The following is a 17,571-nucleotide window of genomic DNA, read 5'->3' as shown; positions in this document are numbered from 1 at the left end:
AACAGCATCTTTTTCATGCTACTTAATTGTAACACCAAATTACCTGTGATACAGCTGTTACTTTTAGAAATTACACCATAATTTCATGCGTCTTTGCTAGTGCCGGACCAAGGTGTGCTCTGAGTTACAATGATTTGTACTTCATATGGCCTTATTGCAGTTTTACTTAACACTGAAACCTGAATTTGGCTCACTGTTTTGAGAAAAAGGTGCTTTTTCATTTATTATCATCTCCTAGCTTGTAGAGGAGTGGAAAGCCTTCTTGTGGCCTCTGGGTGTGACAAATCTGTTGTGGTTTATGTCTATGTAATACCAATCTGTCTGCAATTTTCAATGTTTGCTAACAGTGAGTGTGTGTTTTTCAGGCAGATTTATTATCTTTATTTATTAATTTTAAAGATTAAAAAAGGATAAAGTTAAAAAAATCTTTAAAGATTTTTTTCTCCCCAACTATTTCCTTTCCAATAGGTTCCACCACAACAGCCACCTAGACAGGCTGAGTAGCCTTAGAGCCGATACCGATATCATTACATCTTTGAATCTCTAAATGCTATACAGTCTGAACATCTCCTCAAAGATTAATTACTGCACCTTTCATGTAATTCATCTTCTTTGCCTTCAGTCACAGAGTCAATACTGGGTTTCACCAAACCTCTAGGTCAGCATAGCTCCTTTCCACAATATTTGCTTCTTTTATTTTTCATGCTTAGAGTTGAACTGGTCCCAAAGTAGCACTGCAGAACAGCAGGTGCCAGTCAGGCTGGAAGACACTGGTTTGCATCAATTGTCTGACTGTTTCTAAGAAAGAAAACAATTGTAAATCCAAACTCAAGACTGTTTTTGTTAAATGCAAGTTAGAACACTGTAAAACACACCAGTAAATGGCACATACACAGAAGTCCTCATTCTTTCTCTTTTGCTTTTTATTCTCACCTTGTGCCAGTATCCGTTTGCTATTCTGAACCTTCCAGAGTAAAATCCACCTTGTGACACTATGACTCAAAATTGCGGATTCAGAATGGTGGGGTTTTTTTCCTGCAAAGTACCTTGGAAAGACAAAATACAGATTGTCTTTTTTTCATCTGTGCAGCATGCCAGTGTGATGTGAGTGGAACACTAAGTGGAGTCGGAGAATGTCAGCAGGTAAAGTGAAATTAAAAGAAAAGCATTCATTAAATTGATTTTTGTAAAGATAAATTGTTGTAATGCTTGGTAAGGTAGAAGTCTTAGTACCGATTATTGCTTTTGCATATAAAGTGGCTGGTTTTATACAGCAAAGAAGCAGTTTTATCCTAGCGATGTATAAGTTCGGAAACTTTTTCATCATCTTGAGTTTATGTATTTCCTAGTCTGTTCACTGAAGATGATAAATGACAGAAGTTATGTCAGATAATATTTTTTGTTGAGATTACAATGTTTTTCCTGTTTAGAATTAGAAGGAATTCAAAGTATTGAACGATTAAAATTCTTAAAAAGGAGCTGAAACATTTTTGATGAAATTGTTTTCTTCACAGGAAAATGGGCATTGTTACTGCAAACCTAATGTTTGTGGAGATTCCTGTGACACTTGTGAAGCTGGTTATTATGCTCTCGAAAACAAGAATTATTTTGGCTGCCGAGGTAAAATGAATGAAGGACATATCTAGTAGCGCATTTGCACTTAGCACAAACGTCTTTAGAATTCCCTGGGTTGTATTTTGAAAATGTGGATGTATTTGTTGAATGACTCATGTGCACAGCATTTTGCACTACTGCTTGTAATCGCTTGTAAGCCGTGTAACTCCTCCTTTGCCTTCCAACGGGAGAAAGAACAAGGCAGATGTTACCACTGTGGTTCCCAGCCATTTTGTGGCTCGCTCACGTGAGGAAAGGTGTTCCTCTTTGAGTTCGTTGTCCTTCACCTCGCCTTCCCCGGTGCCTCATTTACCACGAGTCACCTGAGGTTTCTCTGTCAAAGCCCTCAGTGTGATCACACGAGGCACTGCTAGAGCTGTTATCTTACCAAATAAGATAACTGAGAGTCATTCCTCCTCTCACTCCTTCTCCTGAGTTGTAGGGCCAAGGATGATTGATTTTCCTGCAAGCGTTACCTGTAAGAGTGGTAGCTGTCTGTTCCACTCAGCAGTTTTCTAAGGTTTGCTGCTGCAATAAAAACTTAAAATGTTACAACAGATGCTAGCTTGCTTTTTTTTTTTTCCCCAGGTATATTTGTGTATTGCTTTAGCCCAGGGCTCAGTGTGTTTTGAAGCAGAGCCAGATGTAGCTGTGATGTGGAGAAAGTGGTCCTTCTTCTGATGGACCATGTGTTTTCAGTGATGTAGGGCTACTTCAACAGTTCCCTCCTTGTCCCTCCACTGTAGATTTAGGTTTGTTAAAATTACTGAAAGCACTTTCACTGAGTTCAGTGTGCTTCACACCTGTCCAGGGCTGATGCAAGAGGTTTATTTTTAAAGCACTGAAGTACTTCTAACAATCATTTAATATGTGCAAAGTTAAAAATAATGGCTACTGTATCAAACAAGCTTTCATGCCTAATGCACAAACCAAGGAGCTAATGAAAGGGATCTGGCTTCACAAAGGTGTCAAATACTTCAATTATCCTTGATTTCAGTGAGATTATAGGTGCTTAACACGTCAGAAAACAGGACACTTTTACACTACGATGTAAATATGTGTTTAGGAACTTTCAACCTTTCAATTTGGCTTGAAATTTTTAGCCTAGACATACTTGTTCCTTAGTACGATATATTATACCTTGTTACCAGAGGTGTCCTTTAGTTTGTGCCACAAATCCTGTCTCCCGTAGAAAGTCATTCAATATTGTTTTCCAGTATTGGTTAAAAATATGCATATGCTATTATATGAACACATATGTTCTTGTGTGCAATTTTTTTAAGATAAATTCAATATTGGGGTAGCAGACTCTGAAAAATTAAGATCTTACAATTTTTGTAAGTTAGATTTTGGTTTTGGTTTGTTTGTTTTTTTTTTTAATAATTATTCATCGTGATATTGCTGTAGAAATTCTGACTTATTAGGAAAACATTTGAATGGCTGTTCTGCAAAACTGTAGTCCTGCATTTAGTAGTGTCACCTGGCTTATTACTTGTGATTTTTTTTAAAAAGTGGCTTTTGTCACATTATAAGGAGAAATAAAGAAAACAACCACAACCGTGGAAAGCCAGAAATAATTGCAGCTTATGCACGTGTGTTAACATGTGTTTGAAAGAGTCTGAACGGAGGGGAGTCTGAAGGGCTCCAGAAGGAGGAATCGAGTCATTAACGGTGTTTAATTAGCAGAAGCAAGGTGTGTTTTCTGATAACTTTTATCAATTTTTTGCTAATGGGATCTTTGGCTTCTGCTCTTTGCCTGACAGGCTGCCGGTGCGATGTTGGAGGATCCCTCAGCCCGGCATGTGCCGAGGCCTCGGGTGGCTGCCAGTGCAGGGCGCACGTCGTGGGGACGGCCTGTCGGGAGTGAGTCTGGCTGTAGCTCCTGGTAGCTTGTGCTTCAGCATAGTTCTTTTCAAACTGCCCACAAGTCCCTTGCTATCCTTTCACGTGAAATTCTGGATTTGTTGAGAAATAAGCTGGTAAATTGTATTAGTTATTGATATTAATTTTGCTGGGCAGGTTCCTTCTGTTATTTTAATAAGATTTTTAAACTTGTTTCCTTAAATAACCGATACCTGTTTTGCAGTAGTATTGCATATGTATCTATATATCTATCAAGAGTTATACAGGAAAACGTATGTAAGCTGTAAAAACTTCTGGAAAGAGAATTCTCATTACGTCCATCTTATCAGCTGTCTTGAATTTATTAGCTGCCCTCAGGATTCATCAGTCATTAGCAGGTCACCTCCCTTCCACTGCTTTATGGTCTTAGATGTAGACCATACAGAGACTGGTAATTCTTCGTTGTTTTTTTCCTCCTTGAAAGGCCTGAAAAAAACTATTTTTTCCCTGATCTGCACCACATGAAGTTTGAGATTGAAGATGGTACTACTGTCAAGGGAAGGGAAATTCGGTTTGGCTACGATCCTCAGGAATTTCCTAGCTTCAGTTGGAGAGGATATGCCCAGATGTCTTCTATACAAGTAAGCTGGTATTTCGCTCAAAGCTTTGGGGTGAAAACATAGGTGCAGGGTATGTATGTCTCTATAGTACTGCTATGTGTGTGTAAGGCCATGGAGAAACCAGAAAAAAGAACAGAATCTCACTAATCCAAGCCCTTTCGCACTGTATCGCTGTTTGGATTAGTGAGTGTTGGTATTATTGTAAGTTGGTCATTGCTTGTGCAAATATGTGTTCTTCAGAAATGTTCTTTGAAAGTTGTTTTTTTTTTGTGAGAAATATGCATTTTGTGATAGGTGTAAAGCAAAGAACTAATAGCTTTAAAGTCTATATTACTAAGTGCAGAAATTCTTGTCATGCCAAGGACAGCGGAAACAGCAGAAGACTGATGCTTGGCTAAATAATTTGAAGTACACAATTCCGTGGCAGTCTGTGTCCATAAGATTTTCAGGTACCATCACAGTGCTGTCACTGAAGTCTTCTTACACTTGCAACTTATACTGGGTGAAGAAGAGGAAGAAACCAACATTTATTAGGAATGATACCTTCACATTACAGCAAACAGGAAAATGTGTGATTCAGTAAAAGAAGCTGTTAGCAGGAGAATACCGGCAACATTTATTTTAGTCTCATGACAGTCTACAAATAAACTAAACAACAGCAGAGGGAATAAGTAAATCACAGGAAGAAAGTCACCATAATTTAATTGTGTGAGAAGGGACCTGTCTGACTTTGGACTGAACTGCTGAGCAAGTGAACCAGGATTTTAAAACAGTAGATTTGAGCAATAAATGGGATTTGCTCTCTCTTCCTAAAAGTAGTACTCTGGTATAGCTGTGTCCAGCCTCTGTAAGTTGTACAAGGACTAATGGATTACTATAGACTGAGACATAAGCACATGACCATTGCACAAGCATAGTGATTTCCTTTCTGTTCTTCATTTTTCACTCTTTCGTCTTCGTTCTTTTGGGGTTTTTTTGGGTTTTGGTTTTTTTTTTTTTTCTAATCCCAGAGCTCATATTTGTTGGATCTTCAGAATTACTCGACATTCACTAATGAAGGCAACTCTCCAGTAGCTGTGGTTTCATAACTTCTGTTTTCTAACTCAGCTGCTTTTTGCATTTTATATCCAGTGGCATTTTGTAAACAGGCAGTGAAAAGGCTTAGTCTCTAATCTTGCTAGAAGTGTGCATTATTTTGCTTACCTGGATAAAGTTTTTCACTCATGTAAATAATTGCCAGCTCCAGACCCTCCTTAGTTAGATCCTTGCATAACTGAGATAGTCTCACGTTCTTCATTTCAAGGAACTTTCCCAATTTTGACATAGCGTTTCTGTGTCTTGCAGGACCCTGAAATAATCCTCCTGACATTTATTTTGTAGAAGACAAATAGCGTTACCATATTTACCACACAAAAGGCTAATGTAAATACTTTTTGTGAAAAGAAACTATTTCAATACAATTAAAAATTTTTGAGGTGAAATAAATAAGCTGTCTGTGACCTCAGTGGAGGTCACTGGTGCCCTGTCATGCTGCCAACATGGGTGTCTCATTATAGAAGCTGACAGTCGGGCTCAGATTTTAAAGCACTGGCCAGACTTGCCTAAGTTTGTGACAGAGCTCAAAGAACAATTTCTCCCCACTCCCTGCCTTTGCTTGAAGCCAGGGACTGACATCTCTTCCTCCCTTGTTCCTCACATATCTCTTCTTTCTCTCCCTTCACTGTGTCTTCTAGATTTTCCATAAAAGCTTAGAAACCATTTTGATAAATCTCCTGAAGCATGTTTCTTTATTTCTTTTGCCTTTTCTTTTTTGTTCGTATCTATTTTTCAAGTGTTCCCTCAGTGCCTGTTGTATCCATGTAGTATCCTTCAGAAGTCGTCTTTCTCCATTTAAAACAACACTTGTAAAAACTTCCCCTACTTGTCTGTATTTTCCATTCTGGTCCACTGCCCTTCTGCAGTCACCTAGATTTTACCTACCTGTAGATCTGTCAGCCCAACCATCTGTTGTATGTCTATCTTTGCTTTCTGCTTTGCATTTCTATTAAGAAGGTGGAGGTCTCTCGGGTGATGATGACAGAATTGAGGAATATACATTAAGCAGCATATGGGAGCTGGCAATCTTGCATTTATTGTAGCTTTTAGGAGTAAGAGAAAATGAGGCTTTGTGCTCCATTCTCAAATGTATGGAACAGAGAAAACCTGGGTGCATTTGGGGAAGCAGAATGGACCACAGTGGTGGGGAGGTCACTGTACCACAAGCATCTTGGAAAGGGACAGCAAGTGGATCATGATGGGTGAACTGCAGGGAGCTGGATTACAAGAGAAGCTTTAGGATTTAGGATGGAAAGAAGGAAGCCAAACCCTTGAGGTTGCACCAATCCTATTTTTTCTTAATCCACCACCAACCTTTGAACATGCCTCTGCTGATTATGTTGCTCTGCAAACTAAATAATGGGGGCTGTGTGAATGGAGCCTCCTGTGGGCTCGAGAACAGCGTGGCTCCAGAGGTGTCAGTTCAGCTCCAGGGCAAAGAGAGTCATGGATGGTATCACATCTCTAAGAAACTGAGGGATCTGGTGGAGGAGCAGAAGAAGTTTCAGTGATGGTCTGAGATGTCTGCATGCTGTGGAGCGTTGTGTGTGGTCTCAGACTAGGATCAATGATTCTGGCCTGTTGCTTAGGAAGCCAGGAATATGGACAGCCATACCATATGCCTCCTTTATGGCACAGGAGGGGAGAATAACAGTAAAATACTGTCCATATATTAAGGTGCAATATCAACACACATGTTAGTTCAGCCATTCTGTGTCTTTCTGGATAAGCTATTATTCAACAAGAGTTTTATTTCACAGGAGCTTTTGTTCTATATTCTTTTGTAAGCTGCCCGAGCCTTTCTTTTCTTTTATGGAGTTTGTCTTGCCAAATGGTTTTTCTTTCTCTGGGTGCTAGTAACAAATAATATACTTTCCTTTCCTCCTTTTTCCCTTTCTTTTTATTTTTCCCAGCCAGAGGTGGTTGTGCCTGTCACTGTGGCTTCCCCTAAGCTCTTCCACCTAGTCCTCCGCTATGTCAGCCTGGGCTCAAAAAGCTCTAAAGGGAAGATCTCAGTTGCTGAGGGAAAACATTTTGGCACTAATTATACTTGTAAGTGAATTAATTTTCTCACTAGGCTTGCCTGTCTTCCTCTGTTGTACACCAGCATTGCCATTCCAGTACATACTTGTCTGCATGTGCATTTTTCTTGTAGGACTTTAGTGTGGTGCTTGCATGGCTTCTAACTGTTCCTCTATTCAGCACTTTACGGCTGTTTTTGTTTATTAACTTCCATTTTTCAGAATGAAGTGAGGATAACTTTGAATGTGGAAAAATCAAACCTCTACTTGTTTCGCATTATCCTGAGGTATATTAACCCTGGAGGTGAAACATTATCTGGTCGCATATCTGCTTGGCAATCTCAGCCTGAAACAGGTAGGTGAAACTCAACGGTGCAACTGATCAGATGAGTGTTAGATCAGAGGAGCCTTTTCAAGGTGCACCTAAGACACATTTCTAATGTTGCTTAAAATGCATCACTTTTAACAGTGTTGGTGCTTTTGTGCTTTTCCTAATATATTTTGCCGTGTAATTGATGTGGCTGTGTTTGCATGAAACCCCTGCTTACAGTAGTAATCAACCTTTGTTTTTTCAAATGTTTGCCAAACTCAATACTTTCAGTTCTGCACTCGGAAGCTCTGAACTGTGTGTTTTATGAAGCTTTTAAAGAAGCGATAATAGCACTTATTTTGATTTAGTTGCCTTTAATATTTCAGTTTAAAGGTGGCTTCTGCCTTCATTCCATGAATAACATTTATTTAATGATGAATCCAGTCTACCAAGCTAGCTCTGATTACAGACCTTAACAGCCTGTGATGCCTTTTAGGCCCTGATAAAAGATAAGTACTCCATGTCCTTTGAATGGTAGAGGCATACCAAGCCTATATGCAGAATTATCTCTTGTTATGCCTAACCTCAGCATACTGGCGGGAGCTAATGGAGTTTAGTCATAGATCCCTTTAGTAATTTGGAGGAGACAAAACTGAAGACTTCACAGATACCACTCAGCAGAGTGGCAGCAGTTCATGGTCATGTCTGGCTTATATTGCCTGGAAGGCAGGGAACCAGCTTTTGTCTGTGTCCAGGGGCTTCAATGAGGAAACCTTAATATTTATAACAATTGATACTCACGACTTCTCTTTGGTAAAGCATACCGCAGCTACGTTTCTGTTGTACATCATCTCTGCCCAGAAGTTACCTTCAGTTACTATCTGGAACTAAACATTTTAGATGCTACTGAGAACCTCCAGTACCTGAAATATTTGGCTGAAAGTTGCATGAGAACAGGCCTTCTGTCAGCTGAACATATTGTGAGTCAGTGCAGAGACGGGCTGAATGGAAAGTAATGGAAGGGGAAAGTGAAGAAGCGAGCATTTCAGAATATTGCAAAACTGGCCATTACAAGGGCAGAGCTCTGCTTTTCCGAACCAATTTGCTCAAGACTAATAAGAAAGAAGACAACCATCACTGCATAGCTCTGTAGCTTACTGTGTGTAGTAGAATGCATTGTTAATACATATTCACAGAAAAGCAGTGATCGGCTCCTGTTGGGCCAAGTTTAATGGATGAAATCATCAGTCCAGCACTCTAAGCAAGTAGAGACATTTTACACAGTCCCTTAATTTTTCACTTGATTTTTTTTTTTTTGCTGGCAGGGGTTGCTCAGAGCAAAGAGTTTGTCTTCCCACCCAGCAAGGAGCCAGCTTTTGTGACAATCCCAGGAAAGAACTCCACAGAGCCTTTCTCACTGGTTCCAGGCACATGGACTGTCAGTATAATGGCAGAGGAAGTCCTCTTGGTAAGAAAACAATTGAGGAAAACAAATGCTTGAAGGCTGTCATGATAGTATATTGCTCTGGAGATATTTGCCAGGAAGGACCCTGCAAGCAATTGAAATTGAGCAGTAGTGAAAAGAGCACAGCACAGAATATCATTATGAAAATTTACAGTTCTGCCTCTTATTTCATTTTTCTTCTCTGACTTTCACCTGCTCTATTTTTTTCTTGTGCGTACAGACTTTAAGTCTATCCAGAATCTGTACCTTCAAAGGATAAAGTAATATTAACATACAGCACAATTGGTTGAGCATAAATGCTCCCAGAAATTCATAATTCTTATGTATCAGATGTCATATCTAAAGCTTGGCTCAGCCACAGATGACCAAGGCCTTAGTTTCTTGACAAAGATTCTTCAGAAAAGTATTATAAGATGGGCTGCATGATTAGCAGGTCATTTTCTAAACATTTTTATCCTCCCATCGTTACTCTCACTCACTGAAAAACTGAAAAATTTTCTGACAGCAGTTCTGAGAAATTGCTATAAAAAGACAAATTGTTTGAGATGATCATTTATGAAAACCCTTAAACATGTATGATCACAAAGACAGCATACTGAAATTCATATATATGTTGTATAGGGTTAACAAGTAGCCAGTGTCTTTAGTCATTAAGCCTGGGGCTCTGTTAAATTTATGGAATACCACATAAAATGTTACTAAAGAGCTTGCAAACGTATTTCTTGCTGAAAGTGACAGTACTTATTATGCCTGTTTTTTTACTAATACCTTTGAAAAGGAATTTATTAATGATCTTAGCCCAGCATGTTCTCATAATGAGTTTTTATAAATAAACTCTAATAGGTTAATTTAAGTAGGCAAGGCAGAGCAAAACTATACCAGCTTTTGAAGCACATCTTAATAGATTAGATGGGAATATTTTTATAAAGTCACCTGGGATATGTGAATCTCCCTTGTAGAGTGGCACAGAGCTGAGTTGTGTGCATGTGGATTGCACTCATGGGTGAAAACTGCACCCCGCTGGCTGTGTGTTACCAAGCCGTGGGGAGGCTCCTTTAGGAGCACTGGTTTGTACAACACATGATGGGAGAGCCGCTTCAGAGTTTCTCTGCTCACAGGGCAGCTGCCTTCGTCCCATCTCTATGAAGGTACAAAGAGAGTTCGGGAGACACATTCTGATGTTATTGGCCCATGTAACAACAAAAAATATCCACGTCTTGCAGATATCCTCTGTAAAAAATATTTACGTAGTTGGTTATGTTCATTGCTACATTGTGGAAGTCTAGATATGTTCCTTTTGTAATTTTCTGCATGGTTTTGCATTTGTTGTATTCTTTGTTCTTAGGATTATATGGTGCTGTTACCTCGTGATTACTACGAAGCATCCATCTTGCAGATACAAGTTACAGAGCCTTGCACTTATTCAGGACGCACTTCAGCAGAGCAGTCAGTATATATGCTACAGAATAAACCAGTGCCTTGAATTGTTTTATTATTATCCAGCTGCACTTGAAAACAATAATAATCCTGTGTTTTGTTTGGGTTTGTTTTGTGTAAGCTGCTTGCTCTATCAGCATTTGCCATTGGGCAGATTTTCCTGTGTCCTTGGTTCAGAGGCAGCGTATTTCAGACATGGGGGAGAATACAGAAGAATACCTGTGCGACAGCCAACTCCTGATCAACCAGTGATGACTCGTATCAGTGGAAGAGAGGTCAGATTCCTGCCTGCTAATTGCAGTCCCCGGCCGCGCTGTTGATTATAAACCTACTGGACTAAAATGCTTGCAGATTTACAGCTCAGCATTTGCGGATCTGTAACGCATCCCTAAAACAGTTCTCTGTGCCAAATTCTGCGTGTTATGCAGAACCGTGTAAATGGATCAGTGTAGGCAGATTGATAACGGTGACTAGAGTGGAAATTTCACTCTGACAAAAGTATTTTATTAAATTAAAATCCCTCTGCTTTAGGCATACTGCCTTGTTCAGCATACTGCTTAATTGCAGCAGAAATGGCATAATGGTTTGTCAGCAGAAATGGTGTACATACATCACTCCAAATTAATCTGTTTTTTTTTCTTAAATAGCTACACTTACATAAAATATTTGCTTTACTAAAAAACAAGCAGAAGCAATTATGCCACTGCTGTAGGTCCATTGAAAGAGGAACATGTTTTATGAAATGAAAAGTTATACTGGAAGTGTGTTTGGTAAAAATAAGGTATTTTATCAAGTACATGATAATTGCATGTAAAATGATTATGCCCTCTATTACTGTGCTTGGATATTGCTTTTAAAAATACCAAGTGCAACAAGAATACTTACATGCCACAGGCCCTGGTGCTTCATCATGATGCATGTGCAAAACTTCCCTGGTATGAATAGTTGCAGTGAAGTCAAGAGGGCTGTTGACAGAATTATTTACATGTTCAAGTGTATGTAGCCTAAGGAAATATTGAGAAGAAATGGTTTAAATTTGAAAATAATTATATAGCCAAACGTAACAAAAACCTCTGTAACCACGGCACTTTCCATGCAACTACTTCAGAGTATTTTGCATCAAATATTGTGTTAATCCATTTGTGCAGGTAAACTAAAAGAAAAACTTGATGCTTCAGGAAGTGGCATTGGCTGTTTGCTGGAGAGAATGCTTTCACTCTTTGTAGGGAATCAATATACAGCACTGCTGTAGTAGGAATTGTGTTCCTGGAAATATTTTTTTCAGTGGAGAAGTAGACTCAATTTTTATATGTTATTAAAGATAGCTTAGAGATGACAGTGACAATTTTTTATTATCATTAAAGTTTCCTCACTGGTACTTTCTACTGGGGAGAAGAGAAATAATAACATGCTCATTTCCTAGGCTTATTTTCCAGCCTTCCTAGAGCTGTTATAATGGCAGCTGTTTCTTGAACTTGGTTGACTCTTATTAGTGGACAAAATGATGATTATAAGCATTGCTTCCATTCTGCTGGAAGTCTTTTGCTGAGACATCACAGGATTGCCCCTGGACTAAAGCTGACCGGTTGGCTTGCACGGCAGGAAAAGGGAGCTTCCTGCAAGAAAAGGAGTGAAAAACCTGACGCCTTTTTTCTTTTTCAATGGTCTTGACCTAGGTCAATTTACAGATGACCATAAATGTTCCTCAAGTTGGTCGCTATGTTCTGGTTTTTGAATATGCCAATGAAGAGGATCGGTTATACACCGCCGACGTAATAATACGTAGCCCTGGACCTGTCACTGAAGGCAGAGTGAGAATATACAGTTGCAAATACAGGTAAGAATTTCTGAAGTAAAGGAATAAATAAGCGTTTAGGATATAATTATACTTTTTATATATTGGGATCAATTTTACTATATAGACCGTTTGAATTTTAGGGTGATTTAAAAGCAAGTATATGACTCTGTGGGTATTGTACAGATTTTTAATTATCTCTGTGCAATCATCTCATTAAATATTGCGGCTGCTTCAGTGAACTGTTTTCCTATACAAAGGATACATTCATAAATCCTTACAAGCTTTTAGTCTCGGAGTCCAGTTAAAGAGCATCACTGTTGACTGCAGACGCCTGCACTGTTTTTATTTAGTTTAAAGCATGTCCAAGGGCTTTGGCTATAAAAAAGCAGCACCCAGTTTTACAAGAGTATTCCCACCATTTCTAACAAGATCTGATGAAGCAGAAGTATGAGTGTCTCTCTGAAATTCTGAGGGTAGCCATCCTCTGGCTGTTAGGCTGTAGGCAAGGTCTGCAGCCGAATGCTTCTTTGTCCTTGTTGACTACTGAGGTTACTGCAGATGTTTCTGCACAAGCGATTTTGTCTGTCCTGAGCGAGGTAGTTTGTCTTTAACACTGGAGCATTTCAGCTTATGATTTAAATTAGGATTGTGATCCTGCAGATGTTTGTGCCCTTGGGAGAGCCTACCCAGTGCCAGGGCACTACAGACATGCATCCCTTTTTCCTGCGAGCCAAGTGTTTGGCAGGTTGGAGGCTTAGGGATATTCAGGATGAAATTGCCCAGCAAGAAAAATCATTTTCATCAGCATGCTTGTAGTACAGAGCAGAGCTATATGCAGCAGTGACCTTGTCAGGTTGTTGTTGGGGAAAGCTCTTATTTTAGCCTGTTACATAACACTTTCAGCCCCAAACTACTTGCTATAAATCTTCCATTTTATTGCTTTTTTTTTCCCCCAAACACTTTTTATGGGATAATTTTGGACATACTTGTTTGTTCATATGATACTACTTGCTCATGAAAAGACAAAGAAAGCCCTTGCTACTTTAATGTAACAATGCAGTAAACCCCTTCTGCGGCCATTCTGCATGAAGCTCATGGTCACACTGCAAGTAAGTTGCTGTGTCATCTTTCCTAAGCAGGAAGCTACAAGTCTCTTCTGTTAAAAAATAAATCAAGAAATGACATGGTGACGTACATGCAGATAAGAGTCACTTGTAGAATAAAACATATTGTGCCAGGCCTTCTTACAGCTCTATGAGCTTGATTATTCTGAATAAAACATTGTAAGAGAAAATATTGCAAGCTTGCAGGGAATCACAAATAAGGGACCTATATTTCTCCAGTCTTAAATGTCCTTAGCCCTGAGCTGACTTTATTTCTGACCTGTGCTCCAAACAAGTGAAACTTTCTCATTCTCTGATTCCTAGAGGAGAAATAGCAGTTGTACAGTGGTTACAGCTTCTCACCCGCGGCATGCTGGCTGGCCTAGCTGCGCAGAAGTGCAGAAGAAAGAAAAGAAGTTAGAGCCTTATATGACTTCTTCTCTTTAGCAAAAAGGGACTGTTGCTACTTTTGGCAAGTTGCGGGGGTCATGCTCCCTGAACAAGGCAGAGTTCAAAGCCTTTAGCAAGACTCTTCCTCTTAGTGTGTATTTGACTTTCCAAAGATCGCAGCCAATCGAAAGTAGTCCATAAGAGGCAGACCTACATTTTTTTACTTGAATTGAGGAGTATCTCAGCATACAGATACCCTCCTAAAATCAAGACTTGCCTAACTGCCATTGCGTGGGTGAGAGCTGCTGATCCACGCTATCAATGGCGTGTGGCAGTAGTGGAAAGCAGCAGCTGGTACTTGCGGCACCTCGAGGAGCATGGACCAGGCACAGAATATTAGTTATATGTCATGTTACACAGCTTGGAAGCATCTGCAGATAGCATGTATGTGTAGCCGTCTAATCACATCCTACTTAAAGCAGTAGCTCAAATGGAGATCTGAGCTGAGGTCTGGAGGTTTGGGCTCTGGGTAGGTCAACCCACAAAGGACAAGCAGTATTTTGTACGTGGTACATCCTTTGTCTCACTAGCAAGGATACTGCCTGTTCACCAGTGGCCAAAGGTTACTTACGATCCATCAGGATGGCTAGGCACCAGTGGTGAGGCTAGCCAAAAGCTAGGCAGCTGAGCTAGGTGATAGCATAAACAACATGGCAATGCCAGCAGGCTCATTTTTAATCCTGCTTTCTCTCTCAGTTTCCTTTGTCGCAGCGTTGTAGTTGATGATAGGAATCGCATTGCAGTCTATGACCTTCTAGCAGATACAAAGATACGTCTTAAGGCATCATCAATTAATTTTCTTCTGGTAAGTTTTCGTTTTCTTTTCCCTTTTGTAATACTTGTTCCCTGAGTAGGTAAAGAGAGATACTTTTCTCTCTATTTTCACATGCTCTACGGTAATGTGTGCAAGGACGTATATTAGATCCTTGAAGATGTGTCTTTATCTATACTCGGAGAACACTGGGTCAAACTTGGTCAGTTTCAAAGGTAAACAGAAGTTTACCTTTCTTGGCAAGGGTTTTTCCAACTCTCTTGTGCTTTATTTCAGTTCTTCTCTCTTTTCTACATGTAAACTTTAAATGAAAAATCTGCTGGTAGCTTTTGTACTTCATCATTATATTTCTTTTCCTTTACCTTTCACTTTTTTAAAATCCTCAAAATCCATATGGGATTTTCTTGGTCTCTTACAAAATTTCAAGTAATACATGCATTTTAGAAATTATAAAACTCTTAAATACTTTGAATAAAAAGCCTTCACTGCCCTCTTTTGGCCACACAAGGAATACATTTTTCTGGAGCCTGAATTTTCTTCTGTGTTTTCCATTTTAGAAACACAAGATGAGTTACAGAGTTGGTTAAAATCTAGAGTTGAAACCCAGCTATAAGCATAGAGCAGTTTTGCGGAACTATTAGGATTAACAAGTGATACATGCTTTCTTCGCTTCGTGAGGCAGCGTTCAGTGTGAACAAATACCATTTAAATTGTGTTAGCTCCCTGCAGCAATTGCTTTGCTAACAAGGTCCATATCCAAAAGACATTTATATTATTAGTCTATATCTCCACATGTGGAAGTCTCTTGTGCTAAGAATCTCTGTATTTTTATTTCTCAATTCTAGTTTTCATTCTCTGAATATGCTATTGATATATATTGATAGTCTTTATATATTGATAGTCTTTATCTCACACTGATGTGAATGAGCTGTCTAAACCCAGACCATATTTCGCACTAACGTTTTAGCTGCTCATAAAGTGCAGTTCAGAGCTTCAGAGTCTACCCTTCTTCTTCTGCAATGGGCTGCAGTCCTGTGGGTCGTTACCTGCAGGATGGGCATGATGTTTGCTGCCCAGGAAAGGGACTTTTAGCACTCTGCCTTCTAGCTTATAAAGGGTTTCTAGTACCTGCTCACTACTGCTAAAACACAAGCTGAGCTCCCTTAGGACCTGCTTCTTAACCAAATCACTTTGCATATTAACGAATTCTCCCAATGCAATTGTTATTTACATTAATATGTAGTGCTGGTTATCTTACTGCTTTTCAGGCATTTTTATCTCCTTTTCAAGTAGTTCATGCACAAATTTTGTAACCTGCATTCATGTATTTTGTAAGTGTGGATAATATATTTTATTTGTGCAAACTGTTGTGTCTACCTAAAAGCCTTGCCTTATGTCATTACCACAATGGCTACATCAGGACTACCACAGCTTCATTTGGTCATGCCTAGTTTTAGTAAAAAAAAAAAACATATGAGATCTCATCAGCTTTTAAAATGAGTTCTGAATCAACTGGGAGAAATCCTGGTATCACTGAAACTCACTCCAAAGGACTTTGTGCGAGCAAGTGTTCGTGCCTGCATTTCAGAAGGTCTAGGAATCCCTGCAGGGTCCAAAAGTCTCTAACACCACAAATGAGTGCTTTTCCCTCCCACCTCTGTACACTTCTCGGGTAGCTTCTGACCCCACAAGCTGGTCTTCTGTCATTCTCATTGCCACACGTATACTTAAGTTTTAATTTATTTAAATTCTCAACAGCCAACATTCCCCTGAGAAGGACAGAAAAATGCTATTAACACTCAGGCATTCAGGTGCAGGCAGGTAAAGAGATCCAAAATCTTGTGGGAAGTCCATGACAGAACATGGCTTTGGGCTCAGATCTCCCTATGCTAAAATTAGGCTCCATCCTTCCTCTTCAGGCCTGGCCCTGTTACTTGCAATATTAATTGTTAATTGTGCCTTGTGCTTATTTTTCAGCACAAGGTTTGTATTATTTCAGCTGAAGAATTTTCTCCAGAATATGTGGATCCTAAAGTACGGTGCATAGCTGCTTACAAGACTACCCGTGATGGAAGGTAACTTGCTCATTTTTATCCTTCATATTTTCTGAAAAAGACCTTGAAAGGCAGACTAAACGGCATTTTAATGCTTTTGAATGAAGGTTTGCTCAGTGACTCACAGGTGATTTGTAGGCCACTTTTGCAAAGTAGAATTTGTAAAAAAGCTGAAGTGTTAGTGTTAATCTAGACAGTCTTTGCCCAGGATTTTTTTAATACTAGCCTCTTCCTGGCCCATCTGAACCACAGCGTGCTGATGCGTTAGAAAACATGCATCTTTCACATGCCGTCCAGTATGATAGGTGTCCAAGCTGGAGAAACATTGCTACTTTGGTGGCCTGAAATGCTTACCACTCTGTCTGGAGGTTCGTTCTGCACGTTTCTGCTTCGGCTGTTCCAAAATGGCTTTAATTTGTCATTAGGTAGGGGATGTGACTGCCCTTTCAGGCACAAAGCTACTAGCTCAACTTGGCAGCAGCAAACTACTCAACATGTGAACCCCTGCTTCACAAACAAGCCATTCCCTTGTCTGTCTCATTGTGGGGCCCGTATGGCGGGTGTGCCCTCAGCATTCACCCCACACAGCAATACCAGGTGATCCTTCTCCCCCATTATACTTGTATAGGACCAGTAATTAGAGCACTCGTATGCAGCTTGGTTGACTCAGGTTGATGGCTCTTCTCTTGCTGCAAAGATCTGAACCTGAACTTTAACTTCCCAAGTGGTCAGTTTAGGGTTCTGCAGAGCACTTTCTCCGTCCTGTTGGTCTTCCCCTGTCCATATGTTTTATTCTTTGGGCCAGAGAGGAACTATCACTGCAGCTTCCAAATTAGGGAGCCCCACATTTCAGTTCCTGTTGCACTCCCCAGGATGTCCCTCGTGATGCTACTCCTAAGGCTTTCTTCCTACTGATCTGGCAATGGGAAGGGCCTCAAAGTAAAAGTAAATGTCATTTGCAGGACCTCAGAGGCAGAAAGCATTTGTGAC

The 17,571-nt window shown here is 39.8% G+C and overlaps 1 protein-coding gene across 2 annotated transcripts in view; it reads left to right on the top strand.

Moving 5' to 3' along the window:
• The window catches only part of LAMA3 (laminin subunit alpha 3), a 122,156-nt gene that overhangs the window by 45,968 nt on the left and 58,617 nt on the right, over window positions 1–17,571 (top strand). The window contains exons 19-29 of one of the 2 annotated variants that reach the window (XM_087754927.1): window positions 1,091–1,143; window positions 1,515–1,620; window positions 3,378–3,477; window positions 3,941–4,097; window positions 7,415–7,547; window positions 8,828–8,970; window positions 10,313–10,413; window positions 10,526–10,679; window positions 12,081–12,241; window positions 14,452–14,560; window positions 16,505–16,602. In XM_087754927.1, the coding sequence (XP_087611053.1) occupies window positions 1,091–1,143; window positions 1,515–1,620; window positions 3,378–3,477; window positions 3,941–4,097; window positions 7,415–7,547; window positions 8,828–8,970; window positions 10,313–10,413; window positions 10,526–10,679; window positions 12,081–12,241; window positions 14,452–14,560; window positions 16,505–16,602 (1,315 nt within the window). Of the gene's footprint in view, window positions 1–1,090; window positions 1,144–1,514; window positions 1,621–3,377; window positions 3,478–3,940; window positions 4,098–7,084; window positions 7,224–7,414; window positions 7,548–8,827; window positions 8,971–10,312; window positions 10,414–10,525; window positions 10,680–12,080; window positions 12,242–14,451; window positions 14,561–16,504; window positions 16,603–17,571 lie in introns of both variants that reach the window. The other variant, XM_087754922.1, reaches the window with a different exon arrangement.

Source organism: Nipponia nippon, unplaced genomic scaffold (genome assembly GCF_047370975.1).
Source record: "Nipponia nippon isolate SJK-2023a ecotype South Korea unplaced genomic scaffold, ASM4737097v1 scaffold_1, whole genome shotgun sequence".
NCBI classification, from domain to species: Eukaryota; Metazoa; Chordata; class Aves; order Pelecaniformes; family Threskiornithidae; genus Nipponia; species Nipponia nippon.
The sequence above is the reverse complement of the archived record's forward strand: the minus strand, read 5'-3'. Positions and strand labels throughout refer to the sequence as shown.